General features: G+C 30.4%; 1 protein-coding gene across 1 annotated transcript in view; it reads left to right on the top strand.

The window, feature by feature from the left end:
* Positions 1–17,558, top strand: part of LOC123296466 (Friend leukemia integration 1 transcription factor-like) — a 44,326-nt gene extending 26,768 nt beyond the window's left edge. Inside the window, exons 3-4 of the mRNA XM_044877945.1 lie at positions 15,521–15,758; positions 17,125–17,558. Coding sequence (XP_044733880.1) covers positions 15,521–15,758; positions 17,125–17,464 — 578 coding nt within the window. The 3' untranslated portion in view covers positions 17,465–17,558. The remainder of the gene's footprint in view (positions 1–15,520; positions 15,759–17,124) is intronic.
* Positions 17,559–19,020: the final 1,462 nt, after the last annotated feature.

The raw sequence follows: 19,020 nt of genomic DNA, 5'->3' as shown, positions 1-19,020 counted from the left end.
TAAAAATGTAATAAAAGACTTTCTACCATATATAAAATAATAAATAAAAACGGTATACGTATATACCTACCTAGAAACTTCTAAAGAAAAGCTTCAACTGAATTTTAAGTAGGTGTTACCTATAGGTAAAGCTTTCTAGCAATTCTATAATGTTATATGTTATATTCGAGGTCAAATGTATACACATAACATTTCGTATAAGTTCATTCTTATAGCTCAAATCTTGTATTTCCGTTATTTTTCCAGTTCATATCATTTCATGAGATAACATTTAAAAACAATATTTTATCGTGTTTTTCCGCTAATATTCGGTAAAAAATTAGAAAGATTTTCTTCATATTAGACCAGATTTAAACTCGAAAAATCACGTCAATTGATTTATTAGTCAACTATGTGCATACATTACCCAAAATTTGTTTGATCAGGATATTTTATATTACATAACATAAAATTTTCTTGTATTTACTTGGAGTTATCTCTACTATGTTTAACTTCTGATAACTCACAACTCTTTTTTTTTAATAAAAAAACATAAATTTTGAACAAAAATTACAAATTGACAAATTGTAAAATATTTTTGCATTTTCTCAAAATTCATGTCAAGCTGATTCGATTAAAAAAGTTTTAATTTCCTAGGTAACCTACATGTCAGATTTTGGGGTCGTTTTTATTTGTTGCACTAGCTAAATGACATAGTCGCTATCTCGGAATATAGGAGACCGAAGGAGACTACTGTATTTACCTTTACAACAGTATCCTGATATTTTAATCAATTTTTGGGAAAATAGGATAATAATATGTCTCCCAAGCAAAATAATTGAATATTTCTAAATTATTTTTAGTGGCAAATTAGCAAAATAGGATCAATTTATATGTTATACAAATAAATTAGTTTGTTTTTTTTATGATATTTTTGCTCAGTCGTCGAAAATTCATTGGTTTGTAGAAATACTCATAAACCAGTCAGGGCCCATGAACTATAATACAATTATTTTATAGAAAATCTTTATTATTTAGTTGAAGATTCCTTTCCTAAATTTTCTAATAAATAAACTAATTAATTATGCACTAAACTAAAAGATTTGACACTTGCAATATTAAGCATTTAAAATATATAAGCTCAATTATCATTTAAATATTTTAATTAAACAATTAAATCATTTTATCATAAATTCTATTTACTTGGGGGGTTAGAACTAACAGCATGACGGGGGCACATGATGAAGCCCCGGAACGTGTCTATTTATTCAGGAACACGACCAACCGACACACGCTAATATCCATGTATATACGAATACGGTATTTGAATGCGGTATGTATACGATGAGAAATCATTGTGATATACCATTTGACTTTCAGATGGGCGTCATGCGGTGCAGTTCGCCTGTGTAATATAACAGGATACGTATATGTCCTGATATACAGTATGTGCTAGAAGTGACTTAGATTATCTTCCCTGTTTTTGAGAGTAGCGTACTCTTAACTTTTTTTTCCTGACCTTTTATTTTTATACTTAACTTCAAATTTCACAGTGTTATTAAAGATATCTTCTTTGAGAATTCATAAAAATTTTGTTGAATGAATTGCATGTCGCCGAAATCAAATATTGAATGTCGAACTATTGCTTTGATTCATTTATTCTTTATTTTTAAATTACAAAGGACGTGTTATTAGCCTCCTTACAGTCCTAGCAATTGCAGTTTTCAACCTCATGAGGAATAGAATCATTGGAGTATTTCACGCTCTTGCAAATCAACCTTATCATAGTACCTGCTACCCAACTCGTTATAGTTCTCTAATTCCGGTTCAATATCTTATCCAATTAATCGTTAGTAGTCTGTCTTAGGCCAAAGAAATAAGATAGAAGAGAAGGTCGCGTATATACAGGCACGAATGCCATCAGTGTTTGCGTATTGTAAAAACTACTGTATTTACAACAGAATCGGTACATGTTATTACGATATTATTATGCAGATAGGGCGCAGTGGAAGCGTGCTGGGCTCATAGCCGAGAAGTCTTTAGATCGAAACTACGCTTTGCTAATAATATTTTTTTATTCAAAATTATGGAGATGAACTGCGTTTATGAATGGAGCCAACCACAGTAGGCGTTAAAACTGGTATAATCTTTTTTAACATTGCCAGTAATGGAAGCCTTATCTTATACTATTTGGTATAGGCCTCTAATAAGAGAATGCATCTCCTTCAGGTGTAAATTATTATCCTCTTTTATCAGTAGTGTCCCTGTTCTTGTTCTTAAATCAAGATTATCTTTTTCGAAGTTACCAAGTTCTACACTTATTCCACGCATTTACTTCGGAGGAGCGGATCGTATGAGCACCAAGACTATCCGAGCAAATCCAATCTCCGTTCTCTGCATAACGCCATCCATGAGTGCTAGAAAAATAATGGCATAATCACTGTTTGTAAAAAAAAACAGTGGCGTCTTAGTGAGTAGCTGACCAGGTAGGTTTCCAAGAAGTTTTCCATGCACTTTTTTTCTGTGTAGAACAGAAAATTTGTATTGTCTTTGAATGCTTAGTCGTCTACTTGCTTTGTTCATGCGCTGCTTGAATATAAACTTATTCCATTTTTTATCTCTTCTCTACAATTTTCGAATTTACAAACCAAAATTGCTCAAGTGTGTTCTCACATGTTAGATATTAGGTTTTACCTTGAAAGCTCAGGCCGAATTTTCTACGAAAGGAACAATTTAATTCTTTTATTTGTGTGAGTCAACTGTTAGTTTCAACCATATATTGATCAATTTAGTTAAATCCTGAGAATGAGAAAGTTTGGACTGCTAACTTATATTAAGGGACTTATGACTCATTCCTGTATATGTATATAAAGTGAATCCAGCTTGTCGTACACTTGACACCACAAAGCTTTCATCCCTGATATATGATTGTTTAAATAAACGAGCTCAACCTGGCTTTACATTCACTTTGTCAAAATATAGAGGTATATATATATATTCTCTGGAACTGTAATATATATATAATATACTTTTGTAATATATTATTATCCTTGGTTATATATTGAAAATTTAAATTTTATTTCTTCATGTTGAAGAGCATCTAGCATCTACCTACATAGGTTTATTTAATTTTTTATATAGTGACAATCATTTCATCGCTTTTCCTGAGTATACGGAGGGGACAAAAGTGTGCAGCTGCTCCAACTTAGACCTGGATTATCTTGGTCAGAGTTTTATTCAGAGTCTCACTTTTAAAAAATCATTACAAAATTTAATAATTATCTGTAGGTACATTATATTATTTATATAAAATAATGAGAACAATGATGAAGATAAGTTTGGTAAAAGCCTTTTTATGAGTCTTGGTATTGTGCAAATAAGTCTTGGTCTTGTAGAGGTAGGTCTCAAGCTTGCGCAGTTAGGTCTTGGTTTTGATTAGTGTCCGACCGAAGGTTCGGTTTCGGCTAGTTTCGGTTTCTGCTGAGTTTGCCGGCCAGTCCGGTGTAATTTGATTGTGACTTTATGTGTTGTGTTGTGTATGCGTTCTTGGATTTGATTTTATTAAATATACACCCAAGCATTGAAACTACTGCCTGATATCGCTATAATATAATATTAGCTTATATAAGTGTAAAAACTAAGCCAAATTTCAGTAAACAATCAATTTTTAACATGCCTCGAAAAAACTAGAAAATTGGCGATGATCTTCAAAATGATTCACTTTGGAAAAGGCATAACGTATAATTTTAACATATAAATAATTACTCAATTCATTTTGAAAAGTAAAATGGTAAAATAATCAGGTAATTCAAAACAATAATTCATAATAACAAACTCAACTCAAATATTTCAATTTCAGTTACAAAATAATTCGAAAAATTTGTCCCAAAAAAGGATAGCTCTCTAAGCATTCTTTTCATCTCATCTGATGTCCTTGACCATCACTTAGATATTGATTTAAGAAGGAATGTTATAGGTTTAAAGTGTTTATGTGTGCGTCTGTGTGTTTCTCAGTAGTATCGTAGCCCCTAAACGGTCGAACCGACTTGATTGAGAACATTTTATAGCTAAGTTTCCAAAAATCAGTTTACAAGGAATAAATCGCATTTGTTGGGAGTTTTTCAAATTTTGTAAAATTTCACTTTTAATACCTTAAATCAAAGTAGGTACCTACTCGACCTTCAAATTGGCACATACAACGTGCTAAAAAAGCGGCATAATTCACCTATAAGATTGTCAGTAAAAAAAAAAATCGGTGAAATTATAAAGCAATCAATTTTCTGCATCAAACGATTATATCATAAAGATATGGAACTCAAATACAGAAAATAGAAGTAGATATTCCGTTTCGCAAAATTTGTTATGCCTTAAAATCTTTATCGCTTAATGATGAAACCTATTCAAAGTGGGTATGAGATTTATCAAAAAATTATCATATATTCATCTAAACATTATGTTTCATAATACATAATCAAAGATGTTTTTACAAAACTTAAATAGCTGACAGTGACTTAGTAGCAGATCACGTTTCTAAAGGTGGCATCAGCCAGCGGACCAGGGACAAATAAGATTGTGGACAGATAAAAACTATAGTTGCAGAATATATAAATTTCAAAAAAAAAAACAAAAACAAAATGTCCGAAATTATAAATCGAGTAAAAAAAATAGCATTTGTTTAATTTTTTCCCAGTTTTTACTAAAAGGTACGACAAAATTGTGGGCGGGAAATCCTTTAAATGTGATATACAGTAATTTCGATAATTGGGACTCAATAATACCAGGGCTATTCCGAAAACTGCGATTGCATGGAAAATTTAGTTTTAATTTAATTAAAAAAAATAAAACACTATTGGAATCTATGTATTTAAGCGAAACTGTACATATAATGCATTTACACTGTATACAGAGCATCTATTTTAAGTTGACCTATGATTGAAACTCGAAAAATAACTTTTATCGATAAAAATGCTTCAAACGAAAAATGTTGGGTGGATAGGCATACATCTTACGCAGACATTATACGTGACCTAGGTTTTAAAGATCACTCTGCTACATAACTGATAATCGATAGATGAACATTTTTAGAAATGTTGTTATTAATTAAAAAAGTAACATATGTTTTTGTTCGAAACATTTTTCCGCAAACCGTACAGTTTAGGCAGATACGGACTGAAAAGTTTTATCCAAAAAGCCTCCCGGTGTATGGTATGAGTGTGAAAGGTTGCTATTATTATTTTTGCCCGAAGCAGCTAAACAGCTAGATCGAGCTCTGCATCCCGATAACAATACCTTAAAGCTAAATCATATTAATATTTATACATCTATCTAAGTTTTGTATGGACATCAATGTATAAGTAATAATATATTATTATTTAACATATAAATGATACTTAATATTATAAAGTTCAAGGGAATAAATGACGAATAATAAGCTCTACAGTGCTTTATAGTTTGATATACATATAAATGGTTTTGTACTGAACTATATCTATGCTGTTTGTTATGGTTGGATGTATGACAGAATTTAGATGAGGATTAAGGCTTACTTGTAACGATTGCAATAAGGGGTCGCATGGTTCATCGTTGAATAAATGTACAACGTCATAGAGGTGAAATTATTACACAGTGTATCAATCAAGAAATGATTATATAGTCATTAAAATTAAAAAGATTTAGCCTAAGAGTTGTCCAAAATTTGACTTATGGATTAATAATACATTTAACGAGTCTCGAAACAGCTTTCCAATAACATTAGAATTTGCAAGAAGTAACTGATTTCAGATTTTATCACATATGTCACATATGTATGTAATCATAGACGAATCGATACTTCGCTATAAACGCTATGTGAGTTTTTTCGTGATTCGGGAAGATTGATCCAGATGCGGATTTTTGTATTCGATTCAAGTTATAAATTTTTTTTTTTATTTTACTCTAAAATTTGTGACCTATTTTGGTTCAATACAATCCATGAACATTTTTTTGGCATCGCCAGGATGCATTTTCGTAAGTGCATAGAGTTTCTGGTTTCTCAACCTTTTTTATTTCTCGAGGCACGAGAATTCTCGAAAAGGAATTCTCGAGTATGTCGAGAAATTTTTAATAACACGATGTTATTTTCAAAATTTTACTTTATATAGGTTAGTTTTTGTAAAGGGTCCGATTTAAAAAATCACGGAATTTCCGAAAGTGGAAATTTTACAACACCTCGATTTTTATTTTATTTGCCTATTTATATCGTGGAACGTTGACGCATGAATATCATCCTTAACTTTCATTTATAAAGAATACCTACTTAGTGTTTGATGAAATTATTAATTACATAACTCATTTGAGAACAGATACATTCCGTATATCCTACGTATAGCACAAATATATGTATATAAAACTAAATACACATGTATATATTCATTAATCCATTTTATATATTGTCTAGGTCCTACAGCTCCTAGAATACCTACAGATCTGATTATACAACACAGCAGGTTTTCTAGATATTGTTTTCTTGATTATAAAAATCTCTGAACATTATATACATATAAACATACTCTTCACATAACTAAATAAATCATTATTTTCATCTTCTGGAGCTTTTCATTTGGAATTCTTATGTCATCGTCATCATGTCAAAAAAAATTTTATAATTCTGATCTGATTATTTTAAAGGGGTGAATTTTTCAATTATCAATTTCATCCCCATAAAATAATTGAATCGTATTTGGATCGTTGTGGAAATCACCGTGTACGTACAAGAAAATAAAGCAGCTCAAATCAAGCAATATTTAAATATTTTCTTACCCAATTTTCAAAATTTACTATTTCGACCAAGTATTGCTAAAAATTTTGAAAGAAACTATAAACTGCCTTCTTTATGCCTCCTGCTAAAACGTGATCCATTTTTTAGAGATCCATTTTTTTAAATATTGTTCATTTATACAGTGTGTCAAATTTAAGACGAAGACGTATGGTATGGTATGGTATGGAGGTTAGCGGGCCATGCTCGAGCATCACGCCTCGAGGCAATTGCAATGGTTCAGAGCAAATAGCCAAATAGACCGTTGTACTCTATCCCCGCTACTCTTTTCAATGGCTATTATAACCAACTAATGTACTGAAACCCAGGATTTGCCTAGCGCTGAGTTTCCTAATTTCTTCTGGTTCAACTATGGCCGGACCAAACCATTTCCTTGGATCGATGTTTCTTCTGAATTTTCTCCGCATCTGTCACACGCGGGAGATTTTCTTTTTCCAATCTGATGTTGGAACTTGTTCAGGTTAATCATGCCCTGTGAGTAACTCTACGATGACTCTAATATCAGCTCTGTTTAGTTTCAAGATCTCCTCGGCTCTGTTACCAAGCGAGTTTCCTTCGCCCAACAGGCTTTTGGCGATTCGCCCTCCCTCGTAGCTGGTCCATGCTTTTAATTGTTGGTTTTTCAGATTATCTCCTAATCTGTTAAGACCTTCTCTAATAAGATGAAGACACTTTCATACAATATTTTTGTTAGTAATAGGAATATCGATTGAAAATTGTACATCATGTCATACAGGCCGATGGAATACATTTTTTAAGATATCTTAACCGCAATCAAAATTTTAAACTCAGTCTACTACAAATTGACAAATAGAACCGATTTTAAATATTTAGCCAAGCGTTAGATACCTCTAACCATCTCTGACGCTAGGCAAAATGTTATTATTGGCCCTATTTGTCAATTTGTAGTAGGCTGTGATTAAAGTTCAGATTTAAAATCTTATTTATAGCTCAGCCGCATAAAATATGAAAAGATTTCCCTCCGGAAAATTGGAAAAACTACCCAAAATTTCGTTTTTCAGTTCTATGAAAATGAACAATTCGGTGACAAATCTTATGAAAGATATCTGAAAAATATTTGTTTATTGCAAATATCGCGGTTGCAAATACGCCAAAATCATAAATGATTTTATAGAAAATTTTGATATCTAAATTTTTTATTTAAAACTTTTTTCCATATCTTCGTAAGTTTTCGAGATATTTTCAAAAAAGTGATTTTTTGGGTAGTTTTTAATGTTCTTCTTCTACCCCTAAATAGAGTTCAATATTTTTTAACTATGTATAAAATTTTATTGGACTAAGAATGGATCCTAGCGAAACCCAAAATCTATATTTCTATTAATTATTTAATGATAATTTCCTTTCGTTTAAACTTCTACATATAGGTATGTGAAAATTCGAACCAATGAAAATTAAGCACACACACATACACAGAACTGTTGGAGTTGTGAAAATTGTTATGCGGAATATGTACCAAGAAATCTAACGGAAGGATATTGTACGGGATGCGCACATACAGAGTGTCGACATATATAGTCATATAGCATCTTCCTTCCTTCCTTGTACAAAACATGACACCTGTTCACACATATATTCTAACGCATACATACAAAGGGAAATGTTATGCTCCACCCTCCACCAAATCACATTTTCTTCGTATATACTACAATTGTTGTATAATTCTAAAACTTTTTCCACGCAGTTCAGTTTTAAGTATCGTTATAAGAGAAATAACAAAAGCTCTTGAGTGGAAATTTAATTTGTGTTATCTTTACGCAACAAAATTTAGTTTTTCGTGAGTGTTTTAATCTAATTTGTTCCAAATTTTTTTTGTGCTAAAAAAGTTTGACTTTATTTTATTTTTTTTATTTTTTAAATTCGGTGAAGTAAAAGTATTTTAAACATTTGGGGTTGTTTAGACCAAATTACGTTTTTTAAAACAAATTAAAACCAATTTATTAGTGCCGAATTATATAATTAGCACCTACCTACAATTAGCGAATTCTGAGCTATTTAATGTTTTGGACTTTGATTTTAAATTATTTTTTTTAAATTTTACGGTGGGTTGTAAATATGTACGGAATCTCTACAAGATAATTTTAATTTTCCTACCATGCGTTTATCGCACTGTATGAGAGAAAAATGATTAAAAGGATGTACGAACGACAAGGAAAATTTGGATAAAGGGCTTGTTTTTTTATATGAAGTTGGGCTAGGTCTAAATCAATTCTGAAAATTCTGTAGAAATGGTATAGATCAATGATATGTTTTCATAGATTTCCCTAAAAGACGTCGGTGTAAAGTTAAAAAAAAATTTAATTAAAGTTAAAACCTTAAGAAATTATTGAAAGTGCAAAAAAAAAACCGTTGTGCCTGACTAATTAAGGATGTATGAGTACCTACGAAAAATTAGAATAAAATTTGTCGATATCTGGTGTAGGTAGGTATAATACCTACCTAATTTTCAAAACATCGAAAATTGAAAATTTTGTTTAATTATTTAGCTTTCGGTATTTCGAAAACCAAAGCTGATATCAAAAAATTTTATTCTTATTTTTGGTCTACATTCATGAAGTTATAAGAAAAAATTCATCGTTAAAGTTGAAAATAATGGGTACAAATAATTTCAACCACAAATCTAAACTTGCCTTTGCGCTCGTACTACCATAAAACAAAAGCATGGATAATGTCACCACAAGTACCCAATACATTTGTAGCAATTAAAAATTGAGGCTTTAAAATCAAACAATTTATAATTCCTCTTCAAAACTTTATAAAAGATGTTCAAAGATGATTTTAAGATTTTGAAAAGCTCAAAAATTTAATTTATTTGCTTCAGAATAACTTTTCTGGAGTTTTTCTTAACATTAAACTATAAATAATTCAAAACCGGTGACCTCACAAAAACCGGTAGAAAAAAATTACAAGAAGTCTTTTTGACGTAAAATTACCCGAAAAAATTCATGGTAGCTTTATTTAGTTCAAAACATTAAGCTTTGACTGTTTCTGTGGAACTGTGGACTGTTTGTGGGGAAGGGATATACTAAAATTGGACCAATACGGATTCTGAATAAAAATCATTTGTCAAAATTCGGTCCTCGATTTTTGCACACTCAACTCTATCTGGCGTCTGCTCTAAAAATTATAGATTATTTTGTATTTTAGTTAGAAATTAAATCAAGTTTATACTTTTGTATGGGAAAAAAGAGGAAGCATTTAAAGGTCGCAAAATTATCCTTTTAAAACATACAAATAAAAAAAATTCGAAAGAAACTTTAAAAAACAAAGGAATTATTAGTTCGAACTTTCTGCTAAAACAATTAAAATAATAATGTTCTATATCAAATTAAATGTACAGTTGTTGCTTATTGTGATAAAGTGATATGTGGCGGTTACCAGGGTGCACGCCAGATGAAATTCTGGCTGCACGACGTTTTGCTGCACATGTTCATCAACATCATCACCATCATCATCAACATCATCAACATCATCAACAACAACAACAGCATCAACAACAACGGAACATGATAGCACATGCTGCATCAAAATTGCATGCAGCATCAACGATGGTTTATAATGGTTATTAATTATATATCTTATATAACACTGGTCAACACAAATTTTGTCACAGAAGCATGACTTTACTTTTTGAAAAGTTTTTGACGTGCTGAATATGAATCTGAGCGCAAAATTGCTTCAGCACGTCACGTTATCGAGAAATTCGTTCCTTACCATGAAAAAAACTTGTTTTTTTCTTAATTCGAGGTCATATTTCACCGGTGAATATTTTTTCCTCACAAAAACATTTACGCCATCAGAAAATACCATTAATTCCCCCTCAAAAACCATTTTGAATTTTTCCAAAATCTTTTTCCAAGAGATAGAATAGGTAATATAAATATATAAGTATAGAATTAATTAATTAAATATAAATATTTATATTAGTAGTAATACAATGTATAGGTATTTTAACTATAATAAATGTGATATGATTTCTCGAAGAGCAAAAAGGATATCGGAATAATTCAAAAATTATTTTAAAGTAAGAGGGAAGGAAATGGAAATCTTCCAATTTTTCATATGAAAAAATAATTACATAGTGGCGTTACGGAATTTCAAATATAACCAAAAAACGAATTTTTCCCTATTTTAGCTAAAAATATTTCGAAAACCTTATGTATTAGAGAAATTCTGAATTCGAATTCGAATTTCGCACCCTCAAAAACTATAAGAAATGTTTGTCGCATCAATGTGACAAAAAAAACATCAAATTTTGTTGACCAGTGTAATTTTATGATGCCCAAAAATTGTTAAAGCACAGCCCCACACTTAAAAATTTTACTAATTACACCGTTGAGACATTGCTTAGATATAAAGAGTGTGCCATTTTAGTATACAGGATGCCTGGCGCACTTCTTACGCAGACATTAAACTTGATCTAGGTTTTCAAACACCATGAAAAGCTCACTCTACCCCATTACTGTTATTATAATCGGATATCAAAATATTATAATAATTTGGTATCTACCAAAACAATTAATGTAAATTTCTCATCCAAATGTATCTCTGCGTCACAAAATTTGCACAAGTTGATTATCTATTTTTATTAATAAAAATTCTAAGATTTCTAAGGTTTATCAAAAATTTGTTGGGACATGTATATATCACATGTATATCACCAAATATATTTTAGAGAAAAAAGTATGGCACCTTTTGTATACTTGTTTTGTGCAAATTTTGTGACACAGAGTGTACCATACTCAGACTTGAACGGAGATCGTTCCATGTGCTTTGTACACTGCTATTTAAAGGCGAATTATTCTTTATTTTTATGTTCGATTGGCGACCGATATTTTAACATATGACCGGGATTACCCTCTTTTACCCTACAAGATATTTTCACTTGTTTTAAACCGATTTTAATGTTTCATCTTTTATTGATAGATCTTTCATTAGAATTTTTTTGTCTATTTCATCTTAAATACAAGAGGAGAACTATTTCAGTGACCAACTGAAAATATCAGTGAACAACTCGAGACTATTACATTCGAGAGCTGAACGAGTAAATATATAGACTCAATCAGAGTCTCGTTTAAAAGACGATATATAAATTAAAATTATCTTATTTATGAATTATAGGTACTTAATTGAATAAATTTATTCCCTAACACATATTTGAGACCGAGACCGAGAGCTTTTAACTAAAAGTTTATACAAGCCTTAAAGGAAACGAATATTCTTCCCTCCGGGTGGAAAACGGCAGCTTCGCTTAGCACAGCGAGATGAAAGATGCCGCTTTACGTCTCTAAATAATGATTAAAAGAGAAAAATTCAAAAAGGCAAACAAAAACGACATTATAATTCTAGTAAGTATCACTGGTAAATTCTATAATAAATAGACTTATAACCATGACATTATTCTCCGTGTAGTGTATAAATTGCCCAATTATCAATTTACCATAGGGCATAGGTCTACCTGGTTTTAAATATTATTGACCTTCACAAATCTTTAATAAAAATAGCTTATAAATCACTTTAAATACATAGTTATGTTTAAATAAAATTTACAAAAAAAGGTTGGCCCGTCTAAAGTTAAAGCCTTAAAATTTTTATTAAAAAAAAATATGGTCGCGATTACTCTATTAATGATTGGATAAAATAATATCAAATCATAAAGTGATTCAAATGATATCATCATTTTGACTTTTTTTTGGTGGTTTTTGTCCAAATCATGTTTCAGGTAATATATTATAAGAAAGATATTAAATTGCGAAATTTATTATTATTTCGTTGTATGTTTATAATTGTGGTTAATTTAAAACCACCGATTAAATATATAAATTTATATGATATCCACCTAAATTATTTACCAATAGCAATTATCGCAAGGCGTGTTCTAAAAAATTTGCAACATATAAGAGTCTAGAGTTGGCGTTTTTTCTGTAATGAGACGGATGCTAGAAAAAGTCCGTTGAAAATATAAATCTAAGTTATACAGCGTTGCCACCTTTACAAATTTGTTCGAAAGACTCAAGAAATCGTATATAGGTAGTTTCTCCCGACTCCCGTAAATTCGACAGTTCTAAACAGCTTTTATTTTAAGTATCGTCATATGATCCCCCTAAGCAAAAATGTACCTAATTTATAGCCAAGTTATTCGAATTATGTACAGGTAGATATAACGTGGAAATATTTTTGGTTTCTTTATTCAGGTGCTGTAATATTGGCATGCCAATTTATTTTGATTTGTTCAAATTTTTAGAACTATTCATTATTTCTCAAAAGGGGTCGTTTTGATCGACCTTATAAGAATAGTGGGTAAAATAATTCCATTGCATTTTTTACCAAAAAAATTTTACATAAAATATCTTAATTGTTCTTTTACATTGCATTAACGATTAGTATACCTATGAAAGGAAAAATCACTGGTAAAATCGTTTAAATCACACATTCAAGACCTGCCACATGATGGGGGATCATTTTACCTATTATAATTTTACACACAAAATAGGGATCATTTTAACTTATATAAAGGGAATCATTTTACCCGTAACGGCATATTTGATTATCGTCGTAAAAAATTACCCTAAAATTTATTATACGCCTTTCAAAATGTGTTATAATATTATTAAAAGTCAACAGAAGCCAAAAGTAAAACAACCGGCCGGCAAAAACTAACAAAAAAAAAAGATATTTTATGTTGAAAGCCTTACTGATCATAAGCAGTAAAACTAATACTTTTGCTTCGAAAACATAAATTAGCTTATATACAACACCACAAGTCTTTGTTGAACGATAAATTTGAGCACGCGGAAGCCATTTATCGATAAATATACTAGATAGCTTTTATGGTTCATTTTAAACTTTCCCCAATTTGAAAGATATTTTAAATTTTTAATTCTAGAATACTGGGTAGGGAGCACCTTTGTATAATATCAAAAATATCGTACCATATATTATGATTCGGTGATATGTCGAGTGGTATTAATTTCACTGTCTCCTGACTTTCTGGTTTATCTCTGAACTTCCCTGAACTTTGAAGTGGCAACCCTAAGTAATTCCCTGAATTAAATTTTTTGTAAAAATTGCCATTAGTAAAATAATTTTTTATTAGCCTTTTTCCTCTGAAGATTAAAAAAAGATCCTCTAGATGGCAGGATATATTTGTACCCCCCCCTAGTGTTGCCATCTAGCGGATCTTTTTTTAATCTTCTAAGTAAAAAGGCTAATTAAAGCATTATATTTTTTAAATAATACTAATAAAATTTTTTAACTATATAAGGCAAATTATAAACATTATCATTAAATCCGGGCATAGAATTTTAAAAGGCTATTTTAGCCCCCACCAAATCATGCCAGGCGATGATATTTCGTATGATTAAATAATAGACTTTAAAATGGTGTAGGTTTCAAAGTGCTTCAAAAACATTTTTTGCCAAGGAAAAATTGCAAATTAAAAATTTCATAGGACACTAACGCCCCCCATCCTCCCAGCCAGGTTGTCGATTTCACCATCCACACATTTGCAATTTATCAACTTTAATATTTTCAATGTGCCTCAAATATGTACTAAAAAAGCCACTCAGCTCTTCAGCTATAAATACTGTGCAAAAAATTCTTAGTCTAAGTAAAACACGAGATGTTAAAAATGAAACTTAATAAAAAAAACTTTTAACAAAAAGAAAACCGACTTCAAAAGAAAAACTTTTCCAAAACAAATTAATATGCACTAAAAAGTAAAAAATAACGATAATATAATGTAGTTAAAATTATTGTAATTTTTGTAGTCGATGCGGTTTTAATGTAGTTTGCTACATTAGCTTGACTGACACCGACTCCAAAAATAACAATAATTTTTAACTACATTATATTATCGTTGTTTTTTTACTTTTTAGTGCATATTAATTTGTTTTGGAAAAGTTTTTCTTTTGAAGTCGGTTTTCTTTTTGTTAAAAGTTTTATTTATTTTGTGATTTTTAGTGAATTTGAAGTACACTAACTAATTTGTCACTAAAAAAAGAATCATCGAAATCGGTTGCCGTGATATTGAGTTATTCGTCCTCAGGTCGTGCATACTTAATGAAAATTTAAGACTTGTATGGTTTTCTCATGGATGCCGATTAAGACTTGTCAGAACTAGGCTAAAATGAAATGAGACCACACGGGAAGCACCAGCTTTCAAATAGATAAAGAATCATCAAAATCGGTTCACCCAATCGAAAGTTCTGAGGTAACAAACATTATAAAATAAAATAAAATACAGTTGAATTGATAACCTCCTCCGTTTTTGTTTGAAGTCGGTTAAAAATTATTAAAATCTTTCTATCTCACAAACAAATCATCGCTGCATCTTTATGGTAATTTTTCCAGATTTCTCAGTTTCGCATTTAGAAAACAAATCATTTTTGTCTAAAGTTACAGAATACTTATTATTTTTATACATCATTCATAAACAACTTCGAAAAACACAAAATATTTTTTGAAAAAAAATATCTAATTAATAAATTAATTAAATATTAAAGAAAACTGTACGTTTTCATAACAGTAGAGAACATAAAAAATTCTAGTTTATTTTTTTATCAAACATAAAAATTATTTCAAAATGTTTTTATATAATAAAAAAAAAAATAATTTACCTCTAATTTTAAACGATTAGTCATTAATTTCTACGAATTAATAATAATAAAAAAAAATTTGAATGTATTTTTTAAAGATGGTTGTTTTCAGATCCGTATCAACTATTAAATGCAGCATCAAGTCGATTGGTTGCACAAGGCTCCGGTCAAATCCAATTGTGGCAATTCTTATTAGAATTACTTGGTGATTCGTCGAACGCAGCATGTATTACATGGGAGGGAACCAATGGAGAGTTTAAATTAACTGATCCGGATGAGGTTGCGCGACGGTGGGGCGAGCGCAAGTCTAAACCAAACATGAACTATGACAAACTAAGTCGTGCACTAAGGTATGGTATTAAGAGAGCATGTAATATATATATTATGTGTTCATATTCTATTCTCCTGATATAAAATAACTACATTGTTAACGGAAACAACCAACAACAAGCAAGCCTAACCAACAACAACGAACAGCATCAAATTTTTTGCTGAATTTTCCTACCAAGCTAGCAAGGAAATGAACAATCATAATTTTAATAAAAATACAGAATGTCCCTGAAATGTCTTTACAACATTCTATCACATAAGCTAGCTCAAAGTAAATCGATTTGGCAAAACCTAACCTAGTAAAATTGCTCCGTTTTGGCACTATAGGCTCTTGTAGTTGGAATTTTGAAATCGTTTTTCTTCCATAACTTTAGAAAGGATAGCGCGATTGTGATGAAATGTGGTGTGGTGACACCGTTTTCATACAAAAAAACTCATTTCAACCTTATTATGTACTAAGTAATGAGCGTAGAATATGGCGTTTTTGATGGCTTAAATTTTCTTTTATTTTTTGCAAATTTTCAATTGGTTAAAAACCGGATGAAAAATTTTATCTGGACAATTTTAAAGCAAAAACTTTGTTTGTATAAAGGTAGATAAAAGATAAAAAATTGAGTCCAAGACAATTTCCACCCAAGATATAGGAGCACGTATCAATATCAAGGTATATAACGAAAATTATCGAAGAGAGAACTGCCACAAAATAAAAATTATTGTTTCAAAATTGTACAGATAATTATTATACCATGTATATATGAAATATGCATAGTATATTTAGTCCCTGGTTTGTAACGCTTAAAAATATTGATGCTACAAAGAAAATGGGTATCGGTGTTCATAGAATCGTAATTTGTAAATTTCCGGTTGTCTGTCCGTCTGTCTGTCAACACGGTAACTTAAAAACGAAAAGAGATACCAAGATGAAATTTTTATAGCGTACTAAGAACGTAAAAAGTGAGGTCGAGTTCGTAAATGACCAATATAGGTCAATTGTTTCTCGGGTCCGTTGGACCCATCTTGTAAACCGTTAGAGATAGAGCAAAAGTTTAAATGTAAAAAATGATCCTTTTAAAAAAAATAAACAGTTTTAAACATTTTTTTTTTTTGTAAACATCACGGTTTACCCATGAAGTTGCCAATTAGGTTGCAAATTTTAAAGTATGTATTAATATGGAAATATCAGTTATATGTATGTATCTATTTAAAAGTGGATATCTTTTTTTATTTACGTGACGTCATAAAATAACAATTGCGTCATCAACACTGTCTATACATGGTATTTCAACAATAAACTCGGTCAATTGTTTGCTTAAACTTGTTTATTTTAATAGTTTTAATTGGTCAATTTGTTGAATATTTATTAAAAGTATAACATTTCCGTTTCAGGTATTATTATGATAAAAACATAATGACAAAAGTGCATGGAAAACGTTACGCATACAAATTTGATTTCCATGGCTTAATGATAGCGTGTCAGGCACAAGCTCAAGGACAAAATACGGGAACCGATGTTATGGCTGGGTATACAAAATATAATCCACACCAAAGTGACCTAGGAACAGCGTTATATCCAACACATCATACAACTCCTACAAAATTACCAACACTATTGCCAACAAGTACACAATCGACGGTACCTCAACCTGGAGCACTCTTTCCACCACCAGCCTATTGGCCATACTCAACGCATGGATCGTTTGATCCACGAGGTGGAACATTTCATTAGTATGAATTCTTTTTTATAAATATTATTGTAATTAATTTTCATGTACACAAATTTATTCTAAATTGTTCAAAATGCCTCGCTTAGCCAAAATTAATTATTGTAAATCATATGTTAACTTTTCTTTTTTTATTTTAATAAAATTATATAAAAAAATTTAAATTTTTTGTAGGTTTTCAGATAGATAGCGATAGATGCAAGTAAAGCAAAATTTCTTCCATCTATATTTAATCAAAGGGGGCATATATGCCGGCCCCAAAAGTTTTCACTCAAATTTAGGAATGTTTATGTGTTATTTTTAACTTGATACAGGCAAATAAGTCGATGCAATGGCTAGTGTCCTGGAGTCGATTTCAATGTATCTTTCGTTAAAATTTGAAAATAAACGAAAATACATGACAAGATCTGAAATAACAGTTAAAATCTATTTATAATAATTTTTATCTATCTTTTTCTTGCCAAACAACTTTTGATTTGTAGTCTCTATGGCAGTCACAAGTTATGACGTCACAACGTACTATTTTCCTTTCTTTCTAATTGTACATTTAAATCCTTCATATTGTCGTGGTTTTTTTATATTATCCAAAAATTGATTTCACACGATGTTCTGGCTCGATAACGAACGTCGGTTGAGGCAATCAAAAATTTTAGGACACAGGCCGTTATGCCCATAGGAATAATGTAGTTATGGCAGTCCGCGGGACAGTACCCTTTTTGTTAAGGATTAATAAGATACTTGAAACTTCGTAAGTCGCTTCCTTTTGGAGAGTCTACCAAACTTTCTCTTTACTACTTCTACGTCTTCAAAAGAGCATGATATGTTGGGTTTACAAAATTTAAAGAAAATGAAAAATCGCACAAATATTGTTAGCGAGTTCTTTTTTCGAACCATGAACCATCGTATATTAAGTTAACTTCGAGTGATATTGGTAGAATGGATATTAATTAAATTCACTAAAATTTTATAAACAAAACTGGTTTATTGTGAAAAAATGCAACAATATTCAAATAACTATACATCGAATTTATAATAATAATCTACTACGCATACAATTAATTGAAAATTAATTCGTTTCATTATGAAATACATAAATTTTCCGATTATAAATAAATAATTAAATTTCTACAAAAATGCACAAATATTTATAGTACGCAGACCCATTCCAAAAAAAACTTACATCAACGTTGACTGTTGAGACTTGGGATATGCTTTTTTATGTCGACTATTTCCTACATAAGATAATTCTCGGTAACAAAGTGTTCTTTTAAGGAATTCAAATAATTTTTCATTGCGTCACCAAGCTTTAAATTCACGGATATACGTTTTTTTCTTATTCTAACAGAAATATTATTCTATGATGTTCCTGTTAGAATAATAATAAAAACGGATTCCTATCAATTTGAAGATTGAGGGTAAAATGAAAAATTATCCAGGCTCCATGAAATAGAACGCCAGCAATGACATAAAGAACTCAAACATAAAGTTGTTAGGGAAATATTAGTCAATAAGTTTATCTGGCTTGGGTCTACGGACTATTATATTCAACAATTCAAAATTT

The sequence above is a fragment of the Chrysoperla carnea genome, chromosome 3 (genome assembly GCF_905475395.1).
Source record: "Chrysoperla carnea chromosome 3, inChrCarn1.1, whole genome shotgun sequence".
Taxonomy (NCBI): Eukaryota; Metazoa; Arthropoda; class Insecta; order Neuroptera; family Chrysopidae; genus Chrysoperla; species Chrysoperla carnea.
Note: the sequence above shows the minus strand (reverse complement) of the source record. Positions and strands in the feature narration are given on the sequence as shown.